Here is a 23,137-nt window from a genome sequence, read left to right on the forward strand (position 1 = left end):
CGTTCAGATAAATCCAGTCCTGCTTCAACGCCTCCCACAAACACCAGCAAGGCTGCACTACGCTCCAACCCTCAGCTCAGCCACCCGGCCGGGTGCTTCTCTTCACAAAAGTGGAGGAAGCCCACTCGAATACATCCTCAGCTGAAAGAGCTGAATTCAGCTGTTACCAGAGCTGCTCAGGGGGCACAAGGAATGAAAACCAGTGTAACTGTGCAGGCCGTGCTTCCTTTGGAAATCAGGGTAAGAAAAAGAAGCTCAAATCACTCCCACATCCCCGCTTTGTTACTGGCAGAACGAGAGCTGCTGGTTTTAAACCATCTTTAAAATAAAGCCTGCTTTTGGCTCTTTGTGCTATTTGTCAACGCCGACACATCGTTCAGCTGGAAGGATAAAAGCTGAACCACTCGAATCTGTGCAACTGCTGCACAGATAACATAAACCCAAGTGGAAGCTTTCCTAAACAGCAGAACAGAGCACACAGAGTCCCAAGGACGGGTTGGAAGGAATGTCAGCCCAAAGGCTGCCGCCCCGACTCGCAGCCCCCAGGAACCGATGGCTTCCTTACCTGTTTCAGCAAATTGCATGACAGCGTGAAAATATCAAATAAAGATGAATCCCGGAAGGAAGAGGCTATTTTCCTGTGCTTGGTCAGAGGATGAGTCGTGTCAGCCTGGGCAGAGAGAAAAGCAGAGCTTAGAACCGGCAGAGGTGGCACGAGGCCAGCAGAACACACAGCAGCTCTGGGGACACCAAGGCTTCCCTCCAGCGCGGCACCAGGGGACACAGTGCCCTCTGCGCTCCCTCCTCTGCACTGCTGGCTCACAGTGGAACCCCTCACCTACAACCCCGTTCTGCTGGATCCCTGGGTTACGCTCCAGTTCATCTGAACCCCCTCCAAAGCAGGGCTGCAGGTGGAATTTGCAACGGGACGGAATCACGGAGCAACTCGAGCGCTGCTTTGTGAAGCAGCCCTGAGGGCTGGATCCTACCTGAAGCCGCTGGGCAGACACTCGGTCAACTACCAGCAATTAAAAGGCCACTTACAACATCCCCTCCTGCACCTGCACAGACGGGAACAAGACTAGCAGAGTTAACCAGCAGCACACAGCTTGCACTTCAGTGTCTGTCCCAAACTGCAGGCCTGGATCGTATTGGAATAAAAGGTGACGCGTGGTTTGGGAGGCAGATCAACACAGATTGCTGGGCAGGGGGTGACAAAGGCACCGATTCAGTGAGCACAGACTGCAGCTCTGCAGGCTGCTTCGTCTGAGCGCGGGATGCTCGGCGATGGGCAGAGCAGCAGGGCTTCCCACAGCCATTACAAACCTCCCTGCCTGCAGCAAACAAGAGTTTCCCTCTCCTTTAGCACAGGGTGTAACTCAGAGAGCTCCTGCAGGCACGCAGCACCTCCAGGCAAATCAGGATGAAAACTGAGAGCTCTACACAGTTCCTAAGCGCTCTATTCCATTTGTGCTGCCAGCTTTTAGAACACCAGCTTTAGTCAACAGAGCTTCAGCAATTCCTGCTCTTGCATAACAGAAATGGAAGTTTAAACAGTTACCAGGAAAAGCTTGAGGGCAAGGTGGGATATTTTTTTTTTGCTTGTTTGTTTGCTGTGTGTTTGACCCCGCTCTGACGAGTGGGAATGAGGACAGAAGGACGATTGTGCAAGCAGTGGCACTTTGAGACATTCCAAGATGAGTCGGTGGATGCAGCCCTGCGCAGGGCCAGCACAGAGCACAGGAATGCCCAGCAAGCTGAGGCAGATTTGAAACGCCAGGTTTTAGGAAGGGAATTCTGAGCGCAGACTCTGAGTTCGTTGCTTTTCTGTTTGTTTTTACATCCACCTGTAGGGAGCGGGGAGGTGGAACGGGTGCCAGATTGTGGCTGATGGCTGCTGCGAGCACAAGGGCAGCCCTGCAGGGATGCTGACTGGGGGAGCAGGCAGAGCCCCTCCATCCCTGGTGTGAGGAGGTGCAGCACCTTCCTTCGTGCAGATGAACTCACTGCCAGGACACTGCGGCAGCAGCGAGGCAGGAGGAGCTGCAGGTTGGGATTTACTGACCTGGGCAGGCTTAAGAAAGTGAATTTGGGTCTGCAATGGTTGCAGATGCTGTTCAGATTACAGAGAAGGGCTCGGGAAGCTCAGAGATGCTGAACTTTAATTTCAGCTTTGGTTTTCAAACCAAACTGGTGCTTTGACCTGGCCAGGAAAACACCTCCACCATTTCTAGTTCTGGACACTGCCCGTCATCATCTCTCAAACCCCACACGCGGATCAATGCATTCTGGTGCTGGGATTTGTCCATTCATTAGCAGAAGTTACAGTTTTCCTTAGTTAGACACTAAAAGTAAAATAATCAGCAAAACCCACTGAGTTCTATGGGCAGTGGAAGCCACCAACGGTGCTGCGGCAAATTCTGTGCCACTCGGCAGGGAAGCGATGCAAGACTGCACCAAGCAAAGCCACAGCACTCCTCAACCCCATGACCCTGAACTGTTTGGGAAGGGGCCAAAATCCAGCACTGAGCGACCAGGCTGCTTTCAAAGCCTCCACAACCTGACAGACCCTCTTTGTTTTGTCTCTCCTGGCACAAGAACCGAGCTGTAACAGCGCACAGGGGCTGAGCAGGGGAGCCGGCAGCGATGTCCTGATGCTCTGGGCCTGGACTCGCTGCTCCCTCCTTTCTGATCTCAAAAGGTTACATGGAAGCATGAGAAGATGGAAGATGCCAGTGAAACAACACAGCTCCTCAGGCCGGGAGGAAGCAGCATCTTAATGCCCAGCTATGGGACTGGGTGAGAAACAAACAAGAAAAGAAAAAAAATCCCACCCGCTACGCGATGCTCCCCACACCAACAAGGCAAAAACAACCCCCAGAAAGACAAGCAAAAACCCCCACCAAGGCACAGACACGGCAGGACACAGCAATATGAATGAGAAAATTGGACACTTACTTCACTGAGGAAGGCTGTAGCACTTACTTGATTAATTTCATTAGTTAGTTGGGACAGGATTGTCACTCCTATGATGCAGTGCTCTACACTATCCTGAGGAAGGAGGGGACAGGGAAAGGAGTTACTGCTGGGCTGCTTTCAGCAAGCATCACTGCCACTCACAGCTCTTTCTGATGGAAGACTCCTAGACATCTTTCTCTACAGCTGCTTTATCCCTGGATAAGGGAAGAAGCCTGGGAGCAGCATCAGATGAGAATTTAAATGCAGTTAGGAACGACCTGATCTTATGAACAAGGTTTGATGAGGAACGTGGCGATGTGAGCTCGTAAATAACAGGCTCCTTTTATTTAACAGCTTAATCCCCGTGTTTGTTTCACACCCCAACCCTGACAAGATTGGTGACGACGATGGTTTATTTTTAAACCAGTTCCCTTGGTTTTAACAGCAGCTGTGCAGACATTCTGCGACATCAGGGTGGCTCCAGAGCTGTCAGGTGGCAACTATGGGAAAAGAATTCTTCTTTTTGAGCTGCACACCTGGAATAACAGGAGCAGCAGCCCCACGGCCCATCTCCCAGGGAAGGGAGCCCATTCTTCACAGCCTTTTTGGCCTCTGGTTGCACTGCAGCCTGCCAACAGGGGCCCCGTTGTGAAAGGAGCCTGCTGTAGATGCCTCCTCACTAGAAGCAGCAGCCCACTCAGATGGCCCCAGAGAAGTGACCTGCATTGCTCCTTTGCCCCAGTTCCTGTTCTGAAGCTGACCAGCGATGCTTCCTCCCCTGGCTCCACACTTTGCTCAGCACATCCTGCTCAAACTGCCCTGATCTCTTCCAACTTCCAAGACCAAACTCACCTGCGACACAAATCCAGGCACGTTTTGGTCTGGGGCTTCACCACCTCTTTATGGGAGCCACCTGCTGCCCAGCAGCTCAGTGTTTGCACCCTATCTATACAGAAGGCACTGGGAAACCTCCCTGCTATCAAGATTAAATGAGGACAGCTGGCAGAGCAGGTTGATTTTTTAGCTTTAAGCCTTGGAGTCACTCCTCATGTGTTCAGTCAACAAATGCAAATCAAATGAAAGACCAAACAGAGCTGCAGAGCAACGCAGAGCCAACGCAGAGACTTTCAAATCCCACAAGACGTGCATTCATCTTAAATTCTGACCTGCAAGAACCTTGTGACATCTGTGATCACGTTCCTGAAGACGTATTCATCCTTCTGACAGTCAAACCAGCCCAGCTTAGTGATCCTGGCATACAGCTGGATCAGTGCTTGTGTGACAAACGTGGCCAGCTTCGGCCTGGTGGCAAGGTAGTTGAGCACATAGTTTCCTGGAACACAGAGAAGAGGTTTGAGACAAAAACACGGCAGCTGGAGCCGAGATGCTGTGTTAGGATCAAAGTATCTTTGTGAAAGCACTTAAAGGAAATAAAAAATCAACCCTAAGATGAGCACAGCAGTGGCTTGGATAAAAAGGTGGGTTTTGTTTGTGCCTTCGAGGCGCGAGAGCTGTGGGACAGATCTGGAAAGCAGGCAGACAGGCGTGAGCTCCTCCCCCAAAGGCGCCTCGCTGTGTGGCACCAGCTTAAATCCCATCCTCTGTGCCCACGTGTGAGGAGGGAGGGAAGCTGGAAAGGTTTCTGAGATCTCAGGGACGATCGTTTATTGCATCACTTCTACAAAGGAAAGCAGATTCAGAGCCCTTCCCTGGAGGAAAGGAAGCATCAGCCACAATCCAGGGAAGAGCGCTGCGACACAACGGCTGCTCCCTTAGGAAACACTGCCTGTATTCCAGAGAGCCAGAAAAAATTCACTTTGGAAAGCATGCCCTGCGAAGGGGAAACAGCACGTGTGCGTTCAGGTCAAAGGGAAAGTGTCCAGGATTCATTCACGAGCCTCACAGTCACCAATCCCCTCCGTCTCCTCAGCCCTACAACTTCAACCTGGAGCTCCACCAGGAGACTCCATGCAAGACAATCCTTGCTTTCCCCCCCACGCCTCAGTGTGAGGCACAGGAGGCTGCACAAAGCTTCCCAGGTGCACAACAGCTTCTCACATTCACTCTGCAAACCCAAGCCCTGTACTCACGGATATCAATTCGCTGCTCCAACGGTAGCGGGTTGTTTGTGCGTGACACGAGTTTCGTAAGGCATGTAGCTGCCAGGAGCTGGGAGTAGGACGACTGTGAAGAGAAACGAGGCACTGAGAGCACATTTCACAACAGGAGCATCAAGCGGCAGTGCTGGATGCTAAGCCAGCTGCCTGCTGGCAATCCGGCTTTCAGATACTGGTTTTACGTCCTCTGAACCTCTGTGCACGCACCGTCCCCCCCCCCCCCGCCCTCGTAACACCTTCGATCTGAAGCTTGGCACGGCTGGGTGGCAGCCTGCAAAGAACGCAGCAAAGCTCACAACAACTGACAGCTACGTGCAGCTGGTTCTGCTGCAGCGCCTGCCGTCAGCGTGCCAACGCTCTCCTTGGCAGAGGATGCCTACAGATCAGGACAGACACGCGAGCCGTGTCCGTCTTGAACAGAACGCGGGGCCAGCAGCCCCATCCACGTCCAGAAGACTGAGACCCGCTGGAGGTGTTTTTGCTTTACATACACTCCCTCTTTCTAGAAGCAGCTGGCACTTGCTCAGGCAGTCGGGACTGTTGGTGAACTCAACCAGGGCCTTCTCTGCCTGCAGCCGTGTCGCAGTGTCTGTGGTCTCATACAGCTGCTTGCACAGGTTCTCTAGCTGGGCTAGGCTCTGGAACAGAGAGGAAAAATAGATGAGAAATGAGGTTTTGCAGTTCACTGACAGCACTGTCACAGCTGTTTCTGTGCCAAGCAGCGGCGACCCCCCCATCTCTGTTCGGATTCCCTTGGCGGGGCAGAGCGACAGACCTCAGCACCCCAGGATGCTGGGAGGACTGAGAGGAAGCCTTCAGCACTGCAGGCCAGAGCTACCTAAAGCACAAGAGAACCAACGATGCGATGGCTGCCTCTGTGAAGGGAAATAAAAGCACCAGGCAGGCTGTGCTCAAACAGCTGGGGAATATTCACCCTGAGCCAGGCAGATGGTTTTCCCCCAAGGCGTCCCAGCTAAAAAGCAGCTCCGTGGATGGACATCAATACTCCCTCAGGTTCTTCCTGCTGGATTGACAAGCAGGTTTTTCCCACTGCTGTAGGGCTGCTTGCACAGCAGGACAGCATTGGCTGCTTGTTGTATTCCTGGACACATCAAAACCACATCCGTGCCAGGGTCAGCGCGCAGCCCAACGCTCCTCATGCACAACTGCAGCAACTTCACACAAAGCTTTTGATGCTGCCAAGGCCACCAGATGAGACAGCATCACAAGAGACCCGAGGAGGGACCCTGGTTGCCCTTTCCCAGGTAATGAACACATCTGCTGCTAAGTCCTGCAGGTGGGCTCCCCAAGAGACTTGCAGGAAGGCCCCCAGCACCCTGCAGCCTTTGTTACTCCTGCTAAGGAGGCAGGGCAAGGAACTCAAACCCAGGAGATGAGTCCTGGGTGCAACTTCACTGCTTTCTGGCAAACCCGTGGCTGGCAGAGAGCTCCCCAGCACTGCCCCATAAGGATCCACTGCCACTAGTGGAAAAGGGCTCCAGAGAGCGTGTGACACCTCTGGCAAGAAGCACTCGTCCTTTTAAGAGCTCTTTCTGGCCAGTTTTGCACCCCCTGCAGGAATTCCTCGAGCTCAGGCACAGAGCTTCCTCGCAATGGCCCTCGCAGCTCCAACAGACTCCAGTTCTCACTGCTGTGGGGCTCAGCAGCACTGCCCCATGGCTTCTGTTCAGCCTGGCTGGGACCGGCTGGGACCTGAGCCAGCCCACGTGCAGAACACACCACCTTCACTCCATCAGAGCCTCACAGCTCTCACAGGGCTCCAGCAGAACCTCCTCAGGTCACCCAGGAGTCAGGGCCGCCGTCAGGGGATGCTGCAGCCACTGCAGCACGGCTTCCAGGTGAAAAGTGACCGATGCAGGAGAGCTGCCCCCAGTTACCCAGCAGCTCCGTGTCCACGCCAGCTGCTGGCACCCATCCCACCTCCTGTGGCGCTGCGTGAGCCGTCCTGAGCGTCCCAGCAGCCCAGACCTCCAGCTGATCTTCGCTCCATGCTTCTTTTGCACACTGTCCCCAAAAGCAGAGCTGCAGAGGTGGCACACAGAGAAACAGCAAAGCCTGGGAGGGCGACGCCAAGAGCGAGCCGAGGCTGCATGTGGGGAGCTTTCATTCTGCCCACGGTAAACCATCATCCTCCCCACCAAAGGGGCAGCAATGAAGCCAGCTTCACTCCTGCACGGCGACGCTGGGGCAGCAAGGAGGCAGGGAGCACCTCAGCAACGCCTCTCCTTCAGGCAAGATAAAAAGGCAGCACTCAGTGTAACGACCAGGCAGTGCGAGCGCCCTGCGTGCTGCAGATAAGCACTAAAGCATGAGACAGCAGAGCCTGTGAAGCACGGAAAGGCTCCGGCACGCGGGGCTTTGCTGAGGGTCACAAAGGTAAAATGGCACCGAGGGCAATTCCAGCTGACCAACACCTGTGTTTTCTTTGCTCTTTCGAGAGCAAGGGGGATCTGAAAACATGATTTACAAAGCAAGATTCTGCAGGGCGCCTGAGAAGGCGGCCAGCTTCTGGTCTGAGGGCGCACAGCAGCAGCAGGCCCAGGCTGCTGGGGACATGGGGACAGCAGTGGAAGGAGAAGCAGCGAGTTGGCGTTGAGGTGCTGAGTCACAGCAGGAAGCCCCGGGCTCCCAAACCTCCCCTGCTGCCTTTGGCAGAGCACTGCGAGCCTGGGGTTCTGGTGGGATGCTGGTACAGCCGCAGCTCCTGCAGCAGCCCAGGCCCTTCGGTCCACGTTCTCTCCCACACTTGGTGCTGCACCGAGGCTCAACGACAAGCTGGAGCCCCAGCCAGCAGCACTGAGCTCAACTGTGAGCCCAGAGCACTTATAGGAACGCTGAGCTGTGTTCACACAACTGCTGTGCTAAGGCTCCTCAGCTCAGACACCTCGTGGCGTCGCTGCCTACAGCCCCACACCCTTTCCCTGTGTTCACCTATTTGTGACAGCACCGGCCTCTTTCTGAACCCTGGCAAGGTTCCTTTCGCAGTTCTGGGGTTGGTTTTGCATCTCTTCTCACCCTGAGCACAACAAAGCTGGGGGCTTTAGCAAACCCACGGGCAGGATCCACAACAGGGATCTTCCACAAGGGCCGGTTGCCCTGCGCACACAGCAGCCTCTTGATGAGATCTTGGCCTTGGATTCCTGCCTGCCGAGAGCAGCTCTGAAGCTCAGAACGCAGAAGAAAAGCAACCCATCAATCTTATTTCTACCACGAGCTGCAAATAAAACTCATCACCGCGCCGGGTTTTCCCCACGGTGAAGATAAACAACGTGCGATCATCTTTAAAATGATAAACACTACAAGGAATGCAACAGCTACCTAAAAAGGAGCCCCTGGGGGCTGGCTGTGGAATCGATCCCATATTACACGGTTGCTTAAGCAACGCTCTTTACATCCAGGGGTTGCAATAAGCTGCAGGCAGGTTCAGTTCAGTAGGGTTTGAGTTCAGCACGCTGGCAGCTCCCATCTCAGGCAGGGAAGGCTGTGCTCGGCAGGCCCAAGATGGAGCAGCACGGGGAGCCCCCAGCACACCACTAACAGGTTCAGCACAGCCACCCAAGCTTTGCTGCCGCCTGGGTGTCACCCTGAAGGATGAGCACGGCTGGAGGCGCTCACATGCTGTTTCAAGGCAGGCATTCCTTCCTCCTGCCTTCTTCCTGCCTCCCTGAGCCACAGGTCCTTCCTTGTGCTCAGCGTTATCAGCACCCTGAGCACATCCACCCGTTGTCACAACTTATTCCTCCTGTGTGTCACCAGCAGAGGAGGCCTGGGAAGCAGAGGGCACGCAGTGAGAGCTGCCTGACCCCCAAGCTGCAGGCATTACCTGGCCTGGGAGGAAGATGATGGTGATGATGATGCTGAGGTCAGGGCTGGGAATCACTGCGCTTTACCAAACTCATGGCAGCAGTGACAGAAGCGGCTCGGGGCACCTGAGCTTTTTCAACCAGGAATAAAAAAGCTTTTAAAGGGAGCAATTCAACTCTTCAGCACTGAGGAGCACGGTGATGCATCTCCTGAGCGCTCACTGTTGTGAAACCCAGGGCTCGTGGCTCATCGCCCTCACTGCTAAGGGAATCTCAACTAGAAACGGCCCGTTTCCATTTATGCTGCTGACAAGAGAAAGAAAACTTCACTCACACCCTTCCAGAACATCTCAAAGAGTTATTTAGTGCAGCAACGCTTCCAGGCATCTCCCAGGGCATCACTAAAGAGCTCTCGTTTATTTCCTTATGATGAATGGCCTTCAAGTCGAGCTGAAGGGGACTCCTCTCAGGCCCAGCCCTGCTATTCGCCGTGCAGCCCCACAGCAGCACTGACACCCCTGTAAGCCAGCACTGCCAACAAAGCGCCCAGAATGGGATGGATTCCATCCCACGGAGCTTCAAAATGAGGATCTGATACCCTGAGCAACTGGAGAAACCACTGAGACACGGCACAAACCCTTCAATATTTCAGCTGGCTGCAAATAAACACCGCTGCTCCACCAAGGCTTTGCTCCAGCAGGATTTGCTCAGCTGCTGAGGAACCGAGAGCAAAAGGGAGCAAACAGGACGCAGAGCCCCAGAGCTGACTGCTCTTCAGGGGCTGACGGGCGAAGAGTCAGAGCAACCTCTGCATTTCTGCTCCCTCCAGGCACGGCTGTGCGGCTGCACACAGCTCTGCTGATGCCCACCGACGCTGCGGGAGCAGCAGATACAAACCCATGTCCCAGAGCAGCTGAGGGATTGGTTCTGCCCCAGCAGGGCCCAGGCAGAGAACAGCAGCCCAACGCAGGGCTCCTTCCATTTGGGAACAGAACGGGAGGCTGGGCGGCAGCAGCACCTCTGTATGGGAGAATGAGTCACTGCCATCTCTTTTCCTTCTTATTTATGTGCCACGTTCGTGTGCTGCTTCAGAAATTGCAGCAATTCCTCCTCTCTTTTTGAGGACTGAATGTTCCCTGCTCACCTGAAGGCTTCCCGCTTGGCAAACGTCGGCCGTTTCCTAACGAGCAGCAACCAGGAAATGAGGAAACAGCAAGCACAGGGCACACGTGGGAGCAACACGGCGCTGAAGGCAGGGAGGAGGAGAAGCTCTTCCACAAACATCTCCCACCACGCTGAGCCGAGGGAGGCAGCAAAAACCCTCTGCACCAAAACGAATCCGAGAGCTCAGCGTGTTTTCCACCACACCAAGTTCTAAAGCCGCTCCGGCGCTGCTCAAAGTCAGCAAAGCATTGCAGGTTACCTTCGGCGCCCTGTTTGAGCTACAGACGTTTATCTGCTGCTACGAGAGAAACAGCACAATTCCTATTTCCCAGCACGACGTCCTTGGACTCTCACTCCTGCAATCAGCGCTTTCACAAACACCGCGCGGTCGGTGCTGCGAGGGCACCGAGTTTTCCAACAGGAGCCCAAGGAAAAGCGTGGGGATGATGCAGGAATCGCAGCCCCGCTCCGTGGGAACACGGCAGATGGGAGCAGAGGGGCGAGTGCTGCTCACCAAGCACTGCTTGGCTGCTCCGTAGGGCCATGGCAGCATCCAGCCGTGCGTCTGCTGTGCAGCGCCTGCTCCGCTGGCTCCCGTTTGGTTGCATTCGGCTGAGGGCGCCCAGAGCTGCTGTGGGAGGGATGCACCAAAGCTGGACGAGGAGAGGGAACTCCCAGATGACAGCGTGACTCTCAGATTCTTACAACCGAGTCACACGGCAGGAGAGCACAGAGCATTCGCCACCAGCGAACGAAAGCACAGCCCCAGAAGCAGAAAATTACCAGCAAAAAGACAATTGGAAGAGGTAAAAATCGAAGTTTGCCTCTGTTCCAGCAGACCTGAGCCCTGCAGGCTTCTGGAAAGCGTTGAGGGCAAGGAGGCGTTACCAGCAATCACAAAGTTACTCTGCTTTCCGGCCCCAACCCAACACCACTGCTGTTCCTTTGCTGCCTGGGTGCCGAGCCCGGTTAAAACAACAACAACTAATTTGCAACACAACTGCTGCCAGCTCTATTTTTAGTGGAGGCAGCCCGCACCTCCCCTCCCTGGCTATTCTGAGATCAATACAAGCCCTCAATGGAGCAGGGACACCAGGAGGGAAAACCTTGAGCTAAACCAAAGCATTGCAAGCGATTGCTGCGCCTGTGTTGTACCAAGCAGGTGCGGGGTTACAGGAGAGCAAACGGAGCCACGCAGCGCACGGCCCAGGGTTCCCTCTGTGCGCTGTGGGCTTCTAAAGCCAAATTTGATTTTGTGCTTGAGCCAAAATGACCAAAGTCTTCTAAAATATGGAAACAAGGGAGAACAAAGCTCCTGTTGGGGATGGAAGCACCCAGCTGAGCAAAGCACCTCCAGAAGCGCCGGCTGGGAGATGCTTTCTAAGCACGGCAGCAAACCGAGGCCCCTCCAAGCCCTCCTGCTGTCCCTCTGAGCACAGCCAGTGCCCCCAGTGCTGCAGATCTCTGCCACGCGTGGGGATGGAGCCAAACGATGCCCATCCCAATGCAAATCAAGGTTTCCTCCATGATGGCTTTGAGACGAAAGCAGCAACCTGCCTGCTGCCGACCCTCTGCAAAGCAGGATCCAACACACAGCAACGTCCAAACCGAGCCCGCAGCCAGGTAACACACGGTCAAATCCTTTGGGATGCCAGATTCCACGTTCTTCTATAGCAGCAGCAGCTCAGTGCCTCTCTTCTTGCATCTCATTCCTCTCAGCTCACAGCCAGGTTACCCCAAGCAGGCGAGAGGGGCTCGCACAGAACTGAGAACGGCTTCCACGTGGCACAGTCACTCGTCACAACAGAGCTCACAACAGTCACTCAGAGCCACAGCGTTAATTACCAGCAAACATTCTCCTGTGGGGACATTCACTCTCAGGAAGCACAAATCCCATCTCAGGGCAACAGCAGGGAAAACATCCAAGCGTAAGGAAAGCAGAAAGCAAAGATGAACAGATCCGTTTGCACCGTGCGGTGGGATAAAGGAATAGGGCTGCATTTGCCCACAGAGCTAAAGGCTGCTTGCTCTGCTCTGCGAACAAGTTTAGGCCGTGCTTCCAAGCCTGGGATCAGCAATATGCACCCGTGAGCTGACAGATGGGCAAGCTGGCGTGCAGCAATTCACCTGGTGGGGCCCTTCAGCCCCACCACAACAGCCGGCTGCACTCCTGCTGCCTCAGCATCACAGCACAAACCCAGCAGCCTCCTCCCGCTCAGCAGCGCCCAGCTGCAGCTCCAGGGCATCGCAGCTCAGTTTGCATCACCTCCAGTTCCCAAAGCCCCGTGAGGCTGCGATCTCTCCCTCGCAAAGCTCTACAGGCTCACCTTCCTTCTCACTGCTCTGCCAATTACCTCTGCGATGGCTCTGTGTGCCCACCAGGCACCGTAACCCTTCCCCTACAGCCCGATTAAAGCCCAGCCTGCCAGCACACGACGCCCAAAGCAAAGCTCTCACAAACCCTGGGAACTCTGCACAGCTCCCAGCCGCCAGCATTTATTGGCAGCGGCGGCCCCTATTAAAACAAGGCCAACTCCCACAGCATGTGCCACTGAAACAGCTCTCCCCATTATCCACACTGGCAGCACACGTTGCAGGATAACTCAGCGACTGCGGTGCAGCTCGGTTCAGGCCATAAAATCATTAAGGATGCAACAGAGATTTAAGTTCATCAAACCCAGCCATGCCGAGCGGGGCTGGGCTGTGAGGTGACAGCAAGATGTCTGACACAATCACAGAACGGCCAGGGTTGGAAGGGACCTCAAGGATGATGAATTTCCAACCCCCACCACAGGCAGGGCCACCAAACTCCACATTTCACAGCAGCCCAGGCTGCCCAGGGCCCCATCCAACCCGGCCTTGAACACCTCCAGGGATGGACGGGGCATCACAGCCTCTCTGGGCAGCTGTTCCAGCACCTCACTGCTCTCTCTGTAAAGACCTCTCACCCCAAACTCAATCTATTCACACAAAGCACCGCCTCCTGCAGGCCCAACACATCCAGAGTCAGTTTTGAAGGGAACCTCTGTGCCGAAAGGAACTACACGAGGCTCCCTGGGTGCTGCACCTGGAGCAGAGAGAAGAAACAGACCATCAGCAGCGTGCAGAGCACACACAGCTGTAACGCTGAGCGACTCCTCCAGCTCTGTTTGCCCTGCAGGAACCACGCCGGGCCGCAGCTGCCCCAGCTCTATTTGCAAACCAGTCCCACGAGCGGAGCATCTCCCACATTGCAGCCTTTAAACTTTAACTCCATAGAGCCGAACGCGGCCATCGCGACCCCGTTTGGCCGCTTGTAACTCACAGAACGGCCAGGGTTGGAAGGGACCCCACGGATGATGAATCTCCAACCCCCTGCCACACGCAGAGCCACAAACCTCCACATTTCATACCAGCCCAGGCTGCCCAGGGCCCCATTCAACCCGACCTGGAACACCTCCAGGGATGGACGGGGCATAACTCCCACTTGCTGAACGCAATATTTAACAAAGAAAAGCAAAGCGAGGAGGCAGGATTTCAAACCACGACAGCAGCAGCTTCCCGCAGCGCGCAGCTCAACGGCTTTAACGGCACGGCACCCAAACGCGGCCTTTCTTCAGCAAAGCGGCTGCGTGGCAACCGAACAACGCGGCCACCCCCGGGCTCACACACGGCAGATCCGCTCCACTTCTGTCCTAGGGATGAGGCGGGCCCGGCAGCGGCGAGGCCGGGCGGCGGGCATCGAGCAGGAGCCGCGCTGCAGAACCGGGCCGCGCTGCAGGAGCCGGGCCGAGCTGCAGGAGCTCCGCCCCGCGGCACCGCCCCGGCCGTTAGGGACCCTCAGGCCCCGCCGCATCCCTCGGCCCCAGGCCCAGCCGCGGCCTACCGAGCCTCACCGCCGCCCGCCCAGAGCAGGCCGCGCTAGGCCGCAACCGGCCCGGAGCCCGTCCTCGGAGTCCCCCGATGGCCCGGAAAGGCTGAGAGGAGCCTCCCCGAGCGCCCCGGCCGTCCGCGGCCCCCCCTCACCTGCACATGATCCGCCATTTTGCTCCATTCATGCTCCGCTCCCTCCGCCTCCGCCGGGCCCGGCACGCGCCCGCCTCCGCCCCCCCCACCCCTTCCTCAGCCACCAGCGCCGCCGCCTCAATGCGCGTGCGCGTCGCGCCCTCCCGCCTTTCGGCGCCTGCGCCGTTCCCGCCCACACCTTTGACCACGCCCACCCCGTCTAACCACGCCCACTTCACTTGACCACGCCCAACTCTCGTTACCACTGCCGCCGTTGACCACGCCCACCCCCTCTTACCGCGCCCACTCCATTGACCTCGCCCAACCACTTGAACGCTGCCGCCCCTTGACCACGCCCACTCGCCAAAGCCACGCCCACCCGCCTCAGCCACCCCCAGCGGAGCGCGACGGGAACAGCGCGGCGCCCGCTGCGGCCGAGTGACGTCACGACGCCGGCGGCGCCGCGGAGGGAGGGGCGCGCTTTGTTGACATCGCTCTTAAAGGGGCCGCGCTCCCTTTTCGTCCCCGCGTGCTGCTCCCGTGCTCGCCGTGCCCCCGCCGCTCCCGCCGCCCCGCCGCCCCCAAATTCCTCCGCAAAGCACGGGGCGCGGTTTTGCTGGGTGTCTCCAGGCCCCGTTCTCTCCCCCCCCCGCGGAAGTTCTGTGCATGGGATGCTGCCCCCGCGTGGCCCGAGGGTGAAATCGCAAGGGCTGAGGAGCGCCCGGAGCTGCTGTGCAGCGCGCCTTGGGGCGCAGCTCTGCGGGACCGGGGGATGCATTCCCTGCATGCGCTGAAGGGCTGCAGTGCTCCGTGTGCACCAATGGACGCGTTTCCTGCACGCATCGGGCGATCCTCTGCATGCAGCAAGGGATGCAGTGCTTTTCATGCACCCAGAATGTATTCCCTGCAAGCACCAGAGAATCCCATGCATGCGCTGAGCGCTGAGGCGCAATGCGTGCACTAATGTGCATGCTTCCTACGTGCACTAACCAATGAGGTGCTTTGCCTGCACTGAAGAATGCATCCCCTGCATGCAGCAAGGTCTGTAATGCTCTTCGTGCACCAGCAGATGCTACGCTTTGCATGCACCAAGGGATGCATTCTCGGCTCGCTGCACCTCCTGCACACCCAGATGGCTTCATTCCCTGCATGTGCTGACAGGCACCATGCATAGGCTGCATTTCCCACATGCACCGTGAGCAGCAATCCTACAGACCCCCTGCCAACCCATGCCCACCTCCACCCCACGCCATGCACCAGGGCAGCCTGCAGCGCAGGATGAGCAGCAGCATCACGCTGCAGACGAACCACGGGCTCCCACCCCCCCAAACCCCAGCGCACCCCCCCGTTTTTCAGGTCCCCATTCCCACCCCAGCAGCTTCTCAGGGCCCCGCGTGCAGCTGCGCACCCGGCTGCCCTTTATGGTAACGGTGCAGAGGCAGGAAGCTGAGCATGGGGAGGAAACAGCAGCACCCAACCACACATCACGTGGCATCGCTGCAGACGGGGCGCTGGGGAACAGCGAGTGACAGAGGGGCAGCACAGACGGATGCTCTGGGCTGCAGGATGGAGGAGGCGGTGGTGAAGCAGGGCGTGCTGCACCTGCAGCTGCAGCAGACCTTCGGCAAGGTGAGGGTGCAGCATTGGGGGGGGGCTTCCTGCTGGGGTTCAGGGGGGCTGTAAGCAATGGCAGCGGGATGTGCGGCACCCCGAGCATCCTTGAGCTGGAGGATTCGGTGCTGGGATGCGGCGTGAAGAGATGCAGTGCAAGCAGAGCACCTGTGCTGCTCTCGGGATGGGGTGAGGCGCAAAGCGATGCAGCCCCCATGCGCCGTTGCTTCAGAGGGAGCTGCGGTTCGGCGGCGGTGGCTGCTGCTCTTGTGCAAGGAGGAAGGAGTCATTCACCACGCTGGGTGGGGAGGATGAGCAGCCAGCAGGATGTGGGAGCCGCAGAGCAAATGGGGTGGGTTTGGAGCTTGGCTTTAACAAAAGGTGCAGCAATTCGGGCTGCTGGGCCCCACAGGTTCCCCTTGGAGCCCTGCAGGAGGTGAGTTTGGGTGCAAAGCTTCCTCTGGGGCTGCACACCTCCCATGCAAAATGCAACGAACTTCCGTGCCTGCTGAGAGGGCGTGAGTCTGGGGTTGCTCTGAAGGTGGTGGTTTTAGGAACAGGGGAGTAAATGGGGAGCTGGAAGCCCTTTGGGGGGCATGGATCTTGGGGCGATGCCATGGGTAGGAGGGTGGGGGGATGCAATGAGAATAGGGGTGCAGAGGGCAGGGGAAAGGCATGGATAAGTGGGTGCCGAGAGTAAGGGGATGCCATGGGTGGGGGGATGCAATGAGAAGAGGGACGCAATGGGCAGGGGGTGCCATGGATAAGGGGCTTCCATGGTCAGGGAGATGCCATAGGTTAGGGGGTGCCATGGGTAAGGGGATGTCATGGGTAAGGGGTTTCCATGGTAAGGGGTTTCCAGGGTAAGGGGTTTCCATGGTAAGGGGTTTCCAGGTAAGGGGTTTCCAGGGTAAGGGGTTTCCATGGTAAGGGGTTTCCATGGTAAGGGGTTTCCAGGGTAAGGGGTTTCCATGGTAAGGGGTTTCCAGGGTAAGGGGTTTCCATGGTAAGGGGTTTCCAGGGTAAGGGGTTTCCAGGGTAAGGGGTTTCCATGGGTAAGGGGTTTCCATGGTAAGGGGTTTCCAGGGTAAGGGGTTTCCATGGGTAAGGGGTTTCCATGGTAAGGGGTTTCCATGATAAGGGGTTTCCGTGGATAAGGGGTTTCCATGGGTAGGGGGATGTCATGAACAAGAGGTTTCCATGGTAAGGGGTTTCCATGGGCATGGAGATGGTTTCCCCACGTCCCCCCCAGGCTGGGTGATGCTGAGCAGCCTTCAGTTCCCCTTTGCAGCACAGGGACCCCGTCTCCCTTATGCTGCGCTTGGGCTTGGAGATGCTTTCCCCACCCTGCCCAGACCCCCAGGGCCCACGCGGGCATTTTGGGGACGAGCCGCCCTGATCACGGAGCGTTTTGCACCAATGGCCGATTGAAATTCCCTGGAAGGGCGAAAGCAGCGCTGCTGACCCTGCCTCCTTTCTCTGCTCCGCATCAGAAATGGAAGAAGTATTGGGGCGTTCTGTACCGCGAAACCCCCCGCTCCACCGCCCGCCTGGAGCTCTTCGAAAGCGCCCACAAACCGCGCAAAGGCGAAAGCAGCCGGCGCCTGGTGAAGCTGAGCGACTGCGTGCACGTGGCCGAGGCGGGCGGCGAGGCGGGCTGCCCCAAAGCCACGGCCCCGTTCCTGCTGGAGACCACCGAGAAGCGCTACCTGATGGCGGCCGAGGGCGGCGAGGCGGAGGGGTGGGTGAGGAGGCTGTGCCAGCTGGCGTTCCCGGTGAGAGCTGGGGGATGTGGGCATGGGTGGGTGGGGGGATCGGGGTATTGGGGGCGACGGGTCCTTCTGGGGGGTGGACGGGTGGGATGAACTTGGCGTGGGGATGCTGGGTCCATGTGGGGGGTGGATGGATCCATTTGGGGGATGGATGGGTGGGATGACCTTGGTGTGGGGATGCTGGGTCCATGTGGGGTATGGATGGATCCGTTTGGGGGATGGTTGGGTCCATTTGGGGGATGGATGGGTGGGATGACCTTGGTGTGGGGATGCTGGGTCCATGTGGGGGATGGATGGATCCATTTGGGGGATGGTTGGGTCCATTTGGGGGATGGATGGGTGGGATGACCTTGGCATGAGGGATGTTGGGTCCATTTGGGGGATGGATGGGTGGGATGACCTTGGTGTGGGGATGCTGGGTCCATGTGGGGTATGGATGGATCCGTTTGGGGGATGGTTGGGTCCATTTGGGGGATGGATGGGTGGGATGACCTTGGCATGAGGGATGCTGGGTCTATTTGGGGCATGGATGGATCTATTTGGGGTATGGATGGGTGGGATAACCTTGGCATGGGGATGCTGGGTCCATTTGGGGGATGGATGAATCCGTTTGGGGTATGGTTGGGTCCATTTGGGGTATGGATGGGTGGGATGACCTTGGCATGAGGGATGTTGGGTCCATTTGGGGGATGGTTGGGTCAATTTGGGGTATGGATGGGTGGGACAACCTTGGCATGGGGATGCTGGGTCCATTTGGGGGATGGATGGATCTATTTGGGGTATGGATGGATCCGTTTGGGGTATGGATGGGTGGGATAAGTTTGGCATGGAGGATGCTGGTTCCATTTGGGGAATGGATCCGTGCAGGGTGTGGATGGTGTAACTGGGCTGTGGGGTGGGCTGGATCAAATTGGGATAGGGATGGATGGGATAACAGGGCTGTGAGGTCTGCTGGGTCCCATTGGGGTATAGATGGGTGGGATGACAGCAGTGTGGGAGCCATGGCTCAGCCCTGACTCTTCCCTTGCAGAGGAGCCAGGAGGAAGAGGCAGTGGGGAAGGACAGAGAGCTGAGCTCCGACAGCGAATTCTCCATGGCTGAAAATTCCCTGTACAGCTCCCACAAAGGCGAGTGTCTGGGCGTGGGGAGGAGGCCGTGTCTGTGGGTGAGCGGCGTCCTGCAGGCAGCACGACTTGCAGAAGTGGCCTTTGGCTGCTTTTCCTGCGCTGCGGTTACGCTGGGCTGGGTTTCGTTGCGGCTTTCGCCTTTATCAGCCGGACTCCGCTTCCCCTCCGGGGCTGTGAGCTGCAGCACGGTGCAAACGTCCCCTCCTCCTCCCGTCCCCAGGCGTGGAGCACGACTTCGAGGTGACGCTGAGGGCCACCGAGTCGTCGGAGCGCTGCCGCCTGCGGGGCCGCTTTGTGCTGCGGGCAGGCGAGGAAGCCTTGGAGCTGCGGGACGTGAAGAGCAGGGATGTCCTTTACAGCTGGCCCTACCGCTTCCTGCGGCGCTTCGGGAGGGACAAGGTTTGGGGATGCTCAAAGGGTGGGATGGTGAGGGAGGAGGACTGGGAATCGTGGAACTGTAAAATGATTGGGCTTGGGAAAGACCCCCAGGGTCATCAAGTCTAACTGTCGTCCCGTCCCCACCGCGCTCTTGGAGTCGTTGAGGTTGGAAAGGACCTCTAAGTTCATCAAGCCAAGTGTTGACCCATCTCCACCGTGCCCATAGGGTCAATAAGGTTGGAAAGCACCTCTAAGGTCATCAAGCCAAGTGTTGACCCATCTCCACCGTGCCCATAGGGTCAATAAGGTTGGAAAGCACCTCTAAGGTCATCAAGCCAAGTGTTGACCCATCCCCATTGTGCCCATAGGGTCAATAAGGTTGGAAAGCACCTCTAAGGTCATCAAGCTAAATGTTGACCCATCCCCACTGTGCCCATAAGGGTCATTAAGGTTGGAAAGGTCCTCTAAGGTCATCCAGCCAACTGTTGACCCATCCCCATTGTGCCCATAGGGTCAATAAGGTTGGAAAGGACCTCTAAGGTCATCAAGCCAAATGTTGACCCATCCCCACCATGCCCATAAGGTCATTAGGGTTGAAAAAGACCCCTAGGATCATCACATCCAACTGCTGACCCATCACCGCCGTCCCCACACAATCACTGAGGTTGCAAAAGACCCCTGAGATCACCGAGTCCAAGCAGCCCATCGCCACCATCCCCACCCTCCACGTCCCCAGGCTCCACCCCTCCCTTCCCAGGAGAGATGATGCAGTTCCCCTCCTCCAGGTGACTTTCTCCTTTGAGGCCGGCCGGCGTTGCGCCTCCGGCGAAGGGAACTTCGAGTTTGAGACCAGACAAGGCAACGAGATCTTCCAGGTGATCGAATCGGCCATCGCCGTGCAACGGGAACGGGGCGGCCCTGGGGACGAGGGCACACGGCCTCGCCAACCCACCCAGCTCCCCGACAGGGCTCAGGAGCACGAGGAGCACCGCGCGAAGAGCGTCTACACCGAACCCCGCGGCCCTCTGATCCACACCGCCCCGTCGGCCGGGCCCAAAGCTCCGGAGAAAGGCTTGAGGAAGGATGCTGTGGGTGAATTGGAGTACGCCGTTCCCTTCGATACCATCGCCAAGTCGCTGATGGTTGGAAAATTCGGGAGCATCCTGCAGGGCCCCGCCGATGCTCCGGATCCGCTGTATGACAGCATACAAGAGGCCAGCAGCCATCCGCCGTTGCCTCGTCCCCGCGCCAAACCGGAGCACATCTACGATGAGCCTGAGGGTGCGTGCGCCCACACTGTCTACGATGAGCCCCAGGAGGTGAAGGGCGAAGCGTGGAGGCTGCAGGCTGCCCCCGAGGAGCCTTCGGGGCACAAATATCCCTACAACCCACAGCGGGACGACTACGCCATGCCCAAGAGAGCCGTCCCGCTGCGGCAGGGCAAGGAGTGGCTCGGGGACACCGAGTACGACAACGTGGTCTTTCAGTTGGCCAAGAAGAGGAACAAGCAGTGAGAGAGCGCGGGGTGCTCGGCCCCATCGCCAGCGGTGCACATCTGGACAGCTGCGGCCGCTGGAGGGCACTGCGCGCCCGCGCTGTGGGGTCGGCACCGCCGGACTCGGAGCGGGGCACGGTGCGCTCCAGAGCCCGGCTGAGCGTGGACCCAAAGAGTGCGTGCCCCACAGCATAGGGGCGGAGTAAGGAAGCACGGAGCCAGGGGTGCGCGTACCTCAAAGAGCTGGGGGGGTGGTGAACGTCCCAGGGGTGCACAGCCTGCACCGTAAGGGCTGGATGCCGATGGACATCCTAGGGAGGCGCATCCCTCACTCTAAGAGCCGGGTAGCGGTGAACATTGCAGGGATGCACATCCCACACCGTGAGGGCTGGATGCTGAGGCACATCCCAGGGGTGCACATCCCTCACTCTAAGAGCTGGGTGCTGTTGGACATCCCAGGGATGCACAGCCTGCACCATAAAGTGTGGATGCTGATGGACATCCCAGGGATGCACATCCCACACCATAAGGGCTGGACGCTGATGGACATCCCAGGGATGCACATCCCACACCATAAGGGCTGGATGCCTGACGCACATCCCTCCCTCTAAGAGCTGGGTGCTGTTGAACGTCCCAAGGCTGCACATCCTGCACCATAAGGACCAGCTGGCAGAGCACGGCCTCAAGCACTCGCACCCCGCGCCGCAGAGGCCGCGATGCACAGCCCTGGCGCTGCACGTTGCACGTTGCACGGCACAAGGGCCGGCTTGCAGGCTGTGCAGGCTGCAGGGATGCACCTTGCATGGCACAAGGGCCGGCTTGCAGGCTGTGCAGGCTGCAGGGATGCACGTTGCACAGCATCCAAGTCGATCCCCAAGCAGAGCCGCCGCGTCCCGGCGCTGGGGAACGTTCCCCGTCACCCCACAGCTCTTCCACCCAAGGCAAAGCGAAAGCCATGAATTATTTATGCTCTCTCTCAATCAAATAAATGGTTAGGTGCTTGAGTTAATTTCCTGAAGCCTGAAAATCCAAAGTGCAGACTTTTAATAAGGCAAATTAAGTGCTTTATATATTACACTGATTAAAGCCGCGTATCAATCCATCTATCACACGTTGAATGGAAGGGGCTGGGAACAGCCAGGGCGCAGGGATGCTCCGGCACAGAAAATCCTACGAGTTTAAAACAGGAAGAAACGATCTCTAACGTGTGACCAAATTAATTAGAGCTCATTATGGCGGTTATTTATTATTAATGGGTGTTAACACAGTCCTCTCCTCCCCGCCGCAATCCCATCGCGTCGCCTCCGGCCGTGATTTTTCTTCGTTAACTGAAGGAGTGGTGACAACTTTGGGCTCCGATGTCCCACGGGTGTGACGGGATTGGCTCCGTGCTAACGAGGGAGCTGCTAATCACTTTGCGAGGGGGTCGAGCATGGGGTGGTCGGATTCCCTCCTCAACGGGTTCCCCTTTTTTGGGGTGGACGAAGAGATGTGAGCTGGGATGGAAAGGCCGGAAAAATGGGATGCAAAGGCTGGAAAACCCCTTTGCAGTGCTCAGCATGGGAGCGTGTTGAGCGTGAGATGAGAAAACACAAATTGATGGCGGAGAGAGGGGGGAAGAGATTAGAGCACAGAGCCCCAGACAAATGGAGAGCTGTGATCTGATTAGCTGTCGTTATTGCGTTATGCTGATTATAAATCATTTAGGAGCGCTGCTAATCGCAGCAGAGGTTTGGTCAGAGATTTAAGGGTTGCTGCCTCCAGCAAAGCCCCAATGAGGGCAAACTCAACCCCGAGTCCAAAAAGTCAAACCCAGTTAACCAAAGCCAAATCCGAGTCCAAACCCAAATATAAATGCAGGCCCAAATCCAGAGCCAAGCCCAGACCCAAATAACTCCAGCCCGTATCCAAACCTAAACTCAGATCCAAATAACACAGAGCCACATCCAAAGCCAAATTCAAATAAATCACGACTCAACTTCAAACCCGAAGCCAAACCTAAATCCAAAGCCAAACTCAAACCCAAACCCAAATCCAGAGCTAAGTCACTCACATCAAAACTCAAACCCAAATAACAAATAACACAAACCCAAAATCAAATCCAAACCCAAATAACCCAAATCCAAACCCTAATAAATCAAAACTCGAATCCCAACTCAAATCCAAACCCGAAGACGAACCTAAACCCAAATCCAGACTCAAATAACTGAAATCGAAACTCAAACCCAAAGAACACAAATCAGGACTCGGTGCCAAAGCCAAACACAGATCCAAATCCAAACAGCTCAAATCAAAACTCAAACCCAACCCCCAACCCAACCCCCAACCCAACCCCCAACCCAACTAAAGCCCCAACCCAACCAACTGAGATACAAATCCCAACCCAACCTCAACCCAACCCAACCCCAACCCAACCCAAATCCAACCCCATTCCAACCCCAACCCAACTCCAAACCAAACCCAACCCCAACCCCAACTCAACTCAACTCAACCCCATCCCAATTCCAACCCAGCCCCAACTCCAACTCAATTCAACCCAACCCCATCCCAACCCCCTTCCAACCCCAACCCAACCCCATCCCAACCCCAACTCCAACCCAACCCCAACTCAACTCAACCCAACCCCATCCCATCCCCATTCCAACCCCAACCCAACCCCAACCCAACTCCATCCCAACCCAACCTCAACCCCCTTCCAACCCCAACC

At 56.9% G+C, this 23,137-nt stretch overlaps 2 protein-coding genes across 6 annotated transcripts in view; one reads left to right on the forward strand and one right to left on the reverse strand.

The window, feature by feature from the left end:
• XPO7 (exportin 7) overlaps positions 1-14,179 on the reverse strand; it is a 30,148-nt gene extending 15,969 nt beyond the window's left edge. The window contains exons 1-6 of one of the 2 annotated variants that reach the window (XM_052701839.1): positions 14,069-14,179; positions 5,567-5,713; positions 5,049-5,142; positions 4,125-4,291; positions 2,986-3,051; positions 566-670 (exon numbers count right to left, since the gene is read on the reverse strand). In XM_052701839.1, the coding sequence (XP_052557799.1) occupies positions 566-670; positions 2,986-3,051; positions 4,125-4,291; positions 5,049-5,142; positions 5,567-5,713; positions 14,069-14,086 (597 nt within the window). In that variant the 5' untranslated portion in view covers positions 14,087-14,179. Of the gene's footprint in view, positions 1-565; positions 671-2,958; positions 3,052-4,124; positions 4,292-5,048; positions 5,143-5,566; positions 5,714-14,068 lie in introns of both variants that reach the window. The other variant, XM_052701838.1, reaches the window with a different exon arrangement.
• A 1,269-nt stretch (positions 14,180-15,448) lies between these two features.
• Positions 15,449-21,226, forward strand: DOK2 (docking protein 2). Of its 4 annotated transcripts, none has more exons than XR_008210748.1 (6): positions 15,449-15,676; positions 17,152-17,433; positions 18,461-18,557; positions 18,778-18,956; positions 19,721-20,912; positions 20,961-21,226. XR_008210748.1 is itself a non-coding variant. In XM_052701897.1 (5 exons), exons 1-5 carry the CDS (start codon positions 15,500-15,502, stop codon positions 20,447-20,449), a joined length of 1,464 nt encoding a protein of 487 aa, XP_052557857.1. In that variant the 5' UTR covers positions 15,449-15,499; the 3' UTR covers positions 20,450-21,226. The 4 variants fall into 4 exon arrangements, 1 of the variants encoding a protein (XP_052557857.1); XR_008210749.1 differs by having other exon boundaries at positions 21,009-21,226; XR_008210750.1 differs by having other exon boundaries at positions 21,091-21,226.
• Positions 21,227-23,137: the final 1,911 nt, after the last annotated feature.

This window comes from Tympanuchus pallidicinctus, unplaced genomic scaffold, assembly GCF_026119805.1.
Source record: "Tympanuchus pallidicinctus isolate F22 unplaced genomic scaffold, pur_lepc_1.0 scaffold41, whole genome shotgun sequence".
NCBI lineage: Eukaryota > Metazoa > Chordata > Aves > Galliformes > Phasianidae > Tympanuchus > Tympanuchus pallidicinctus.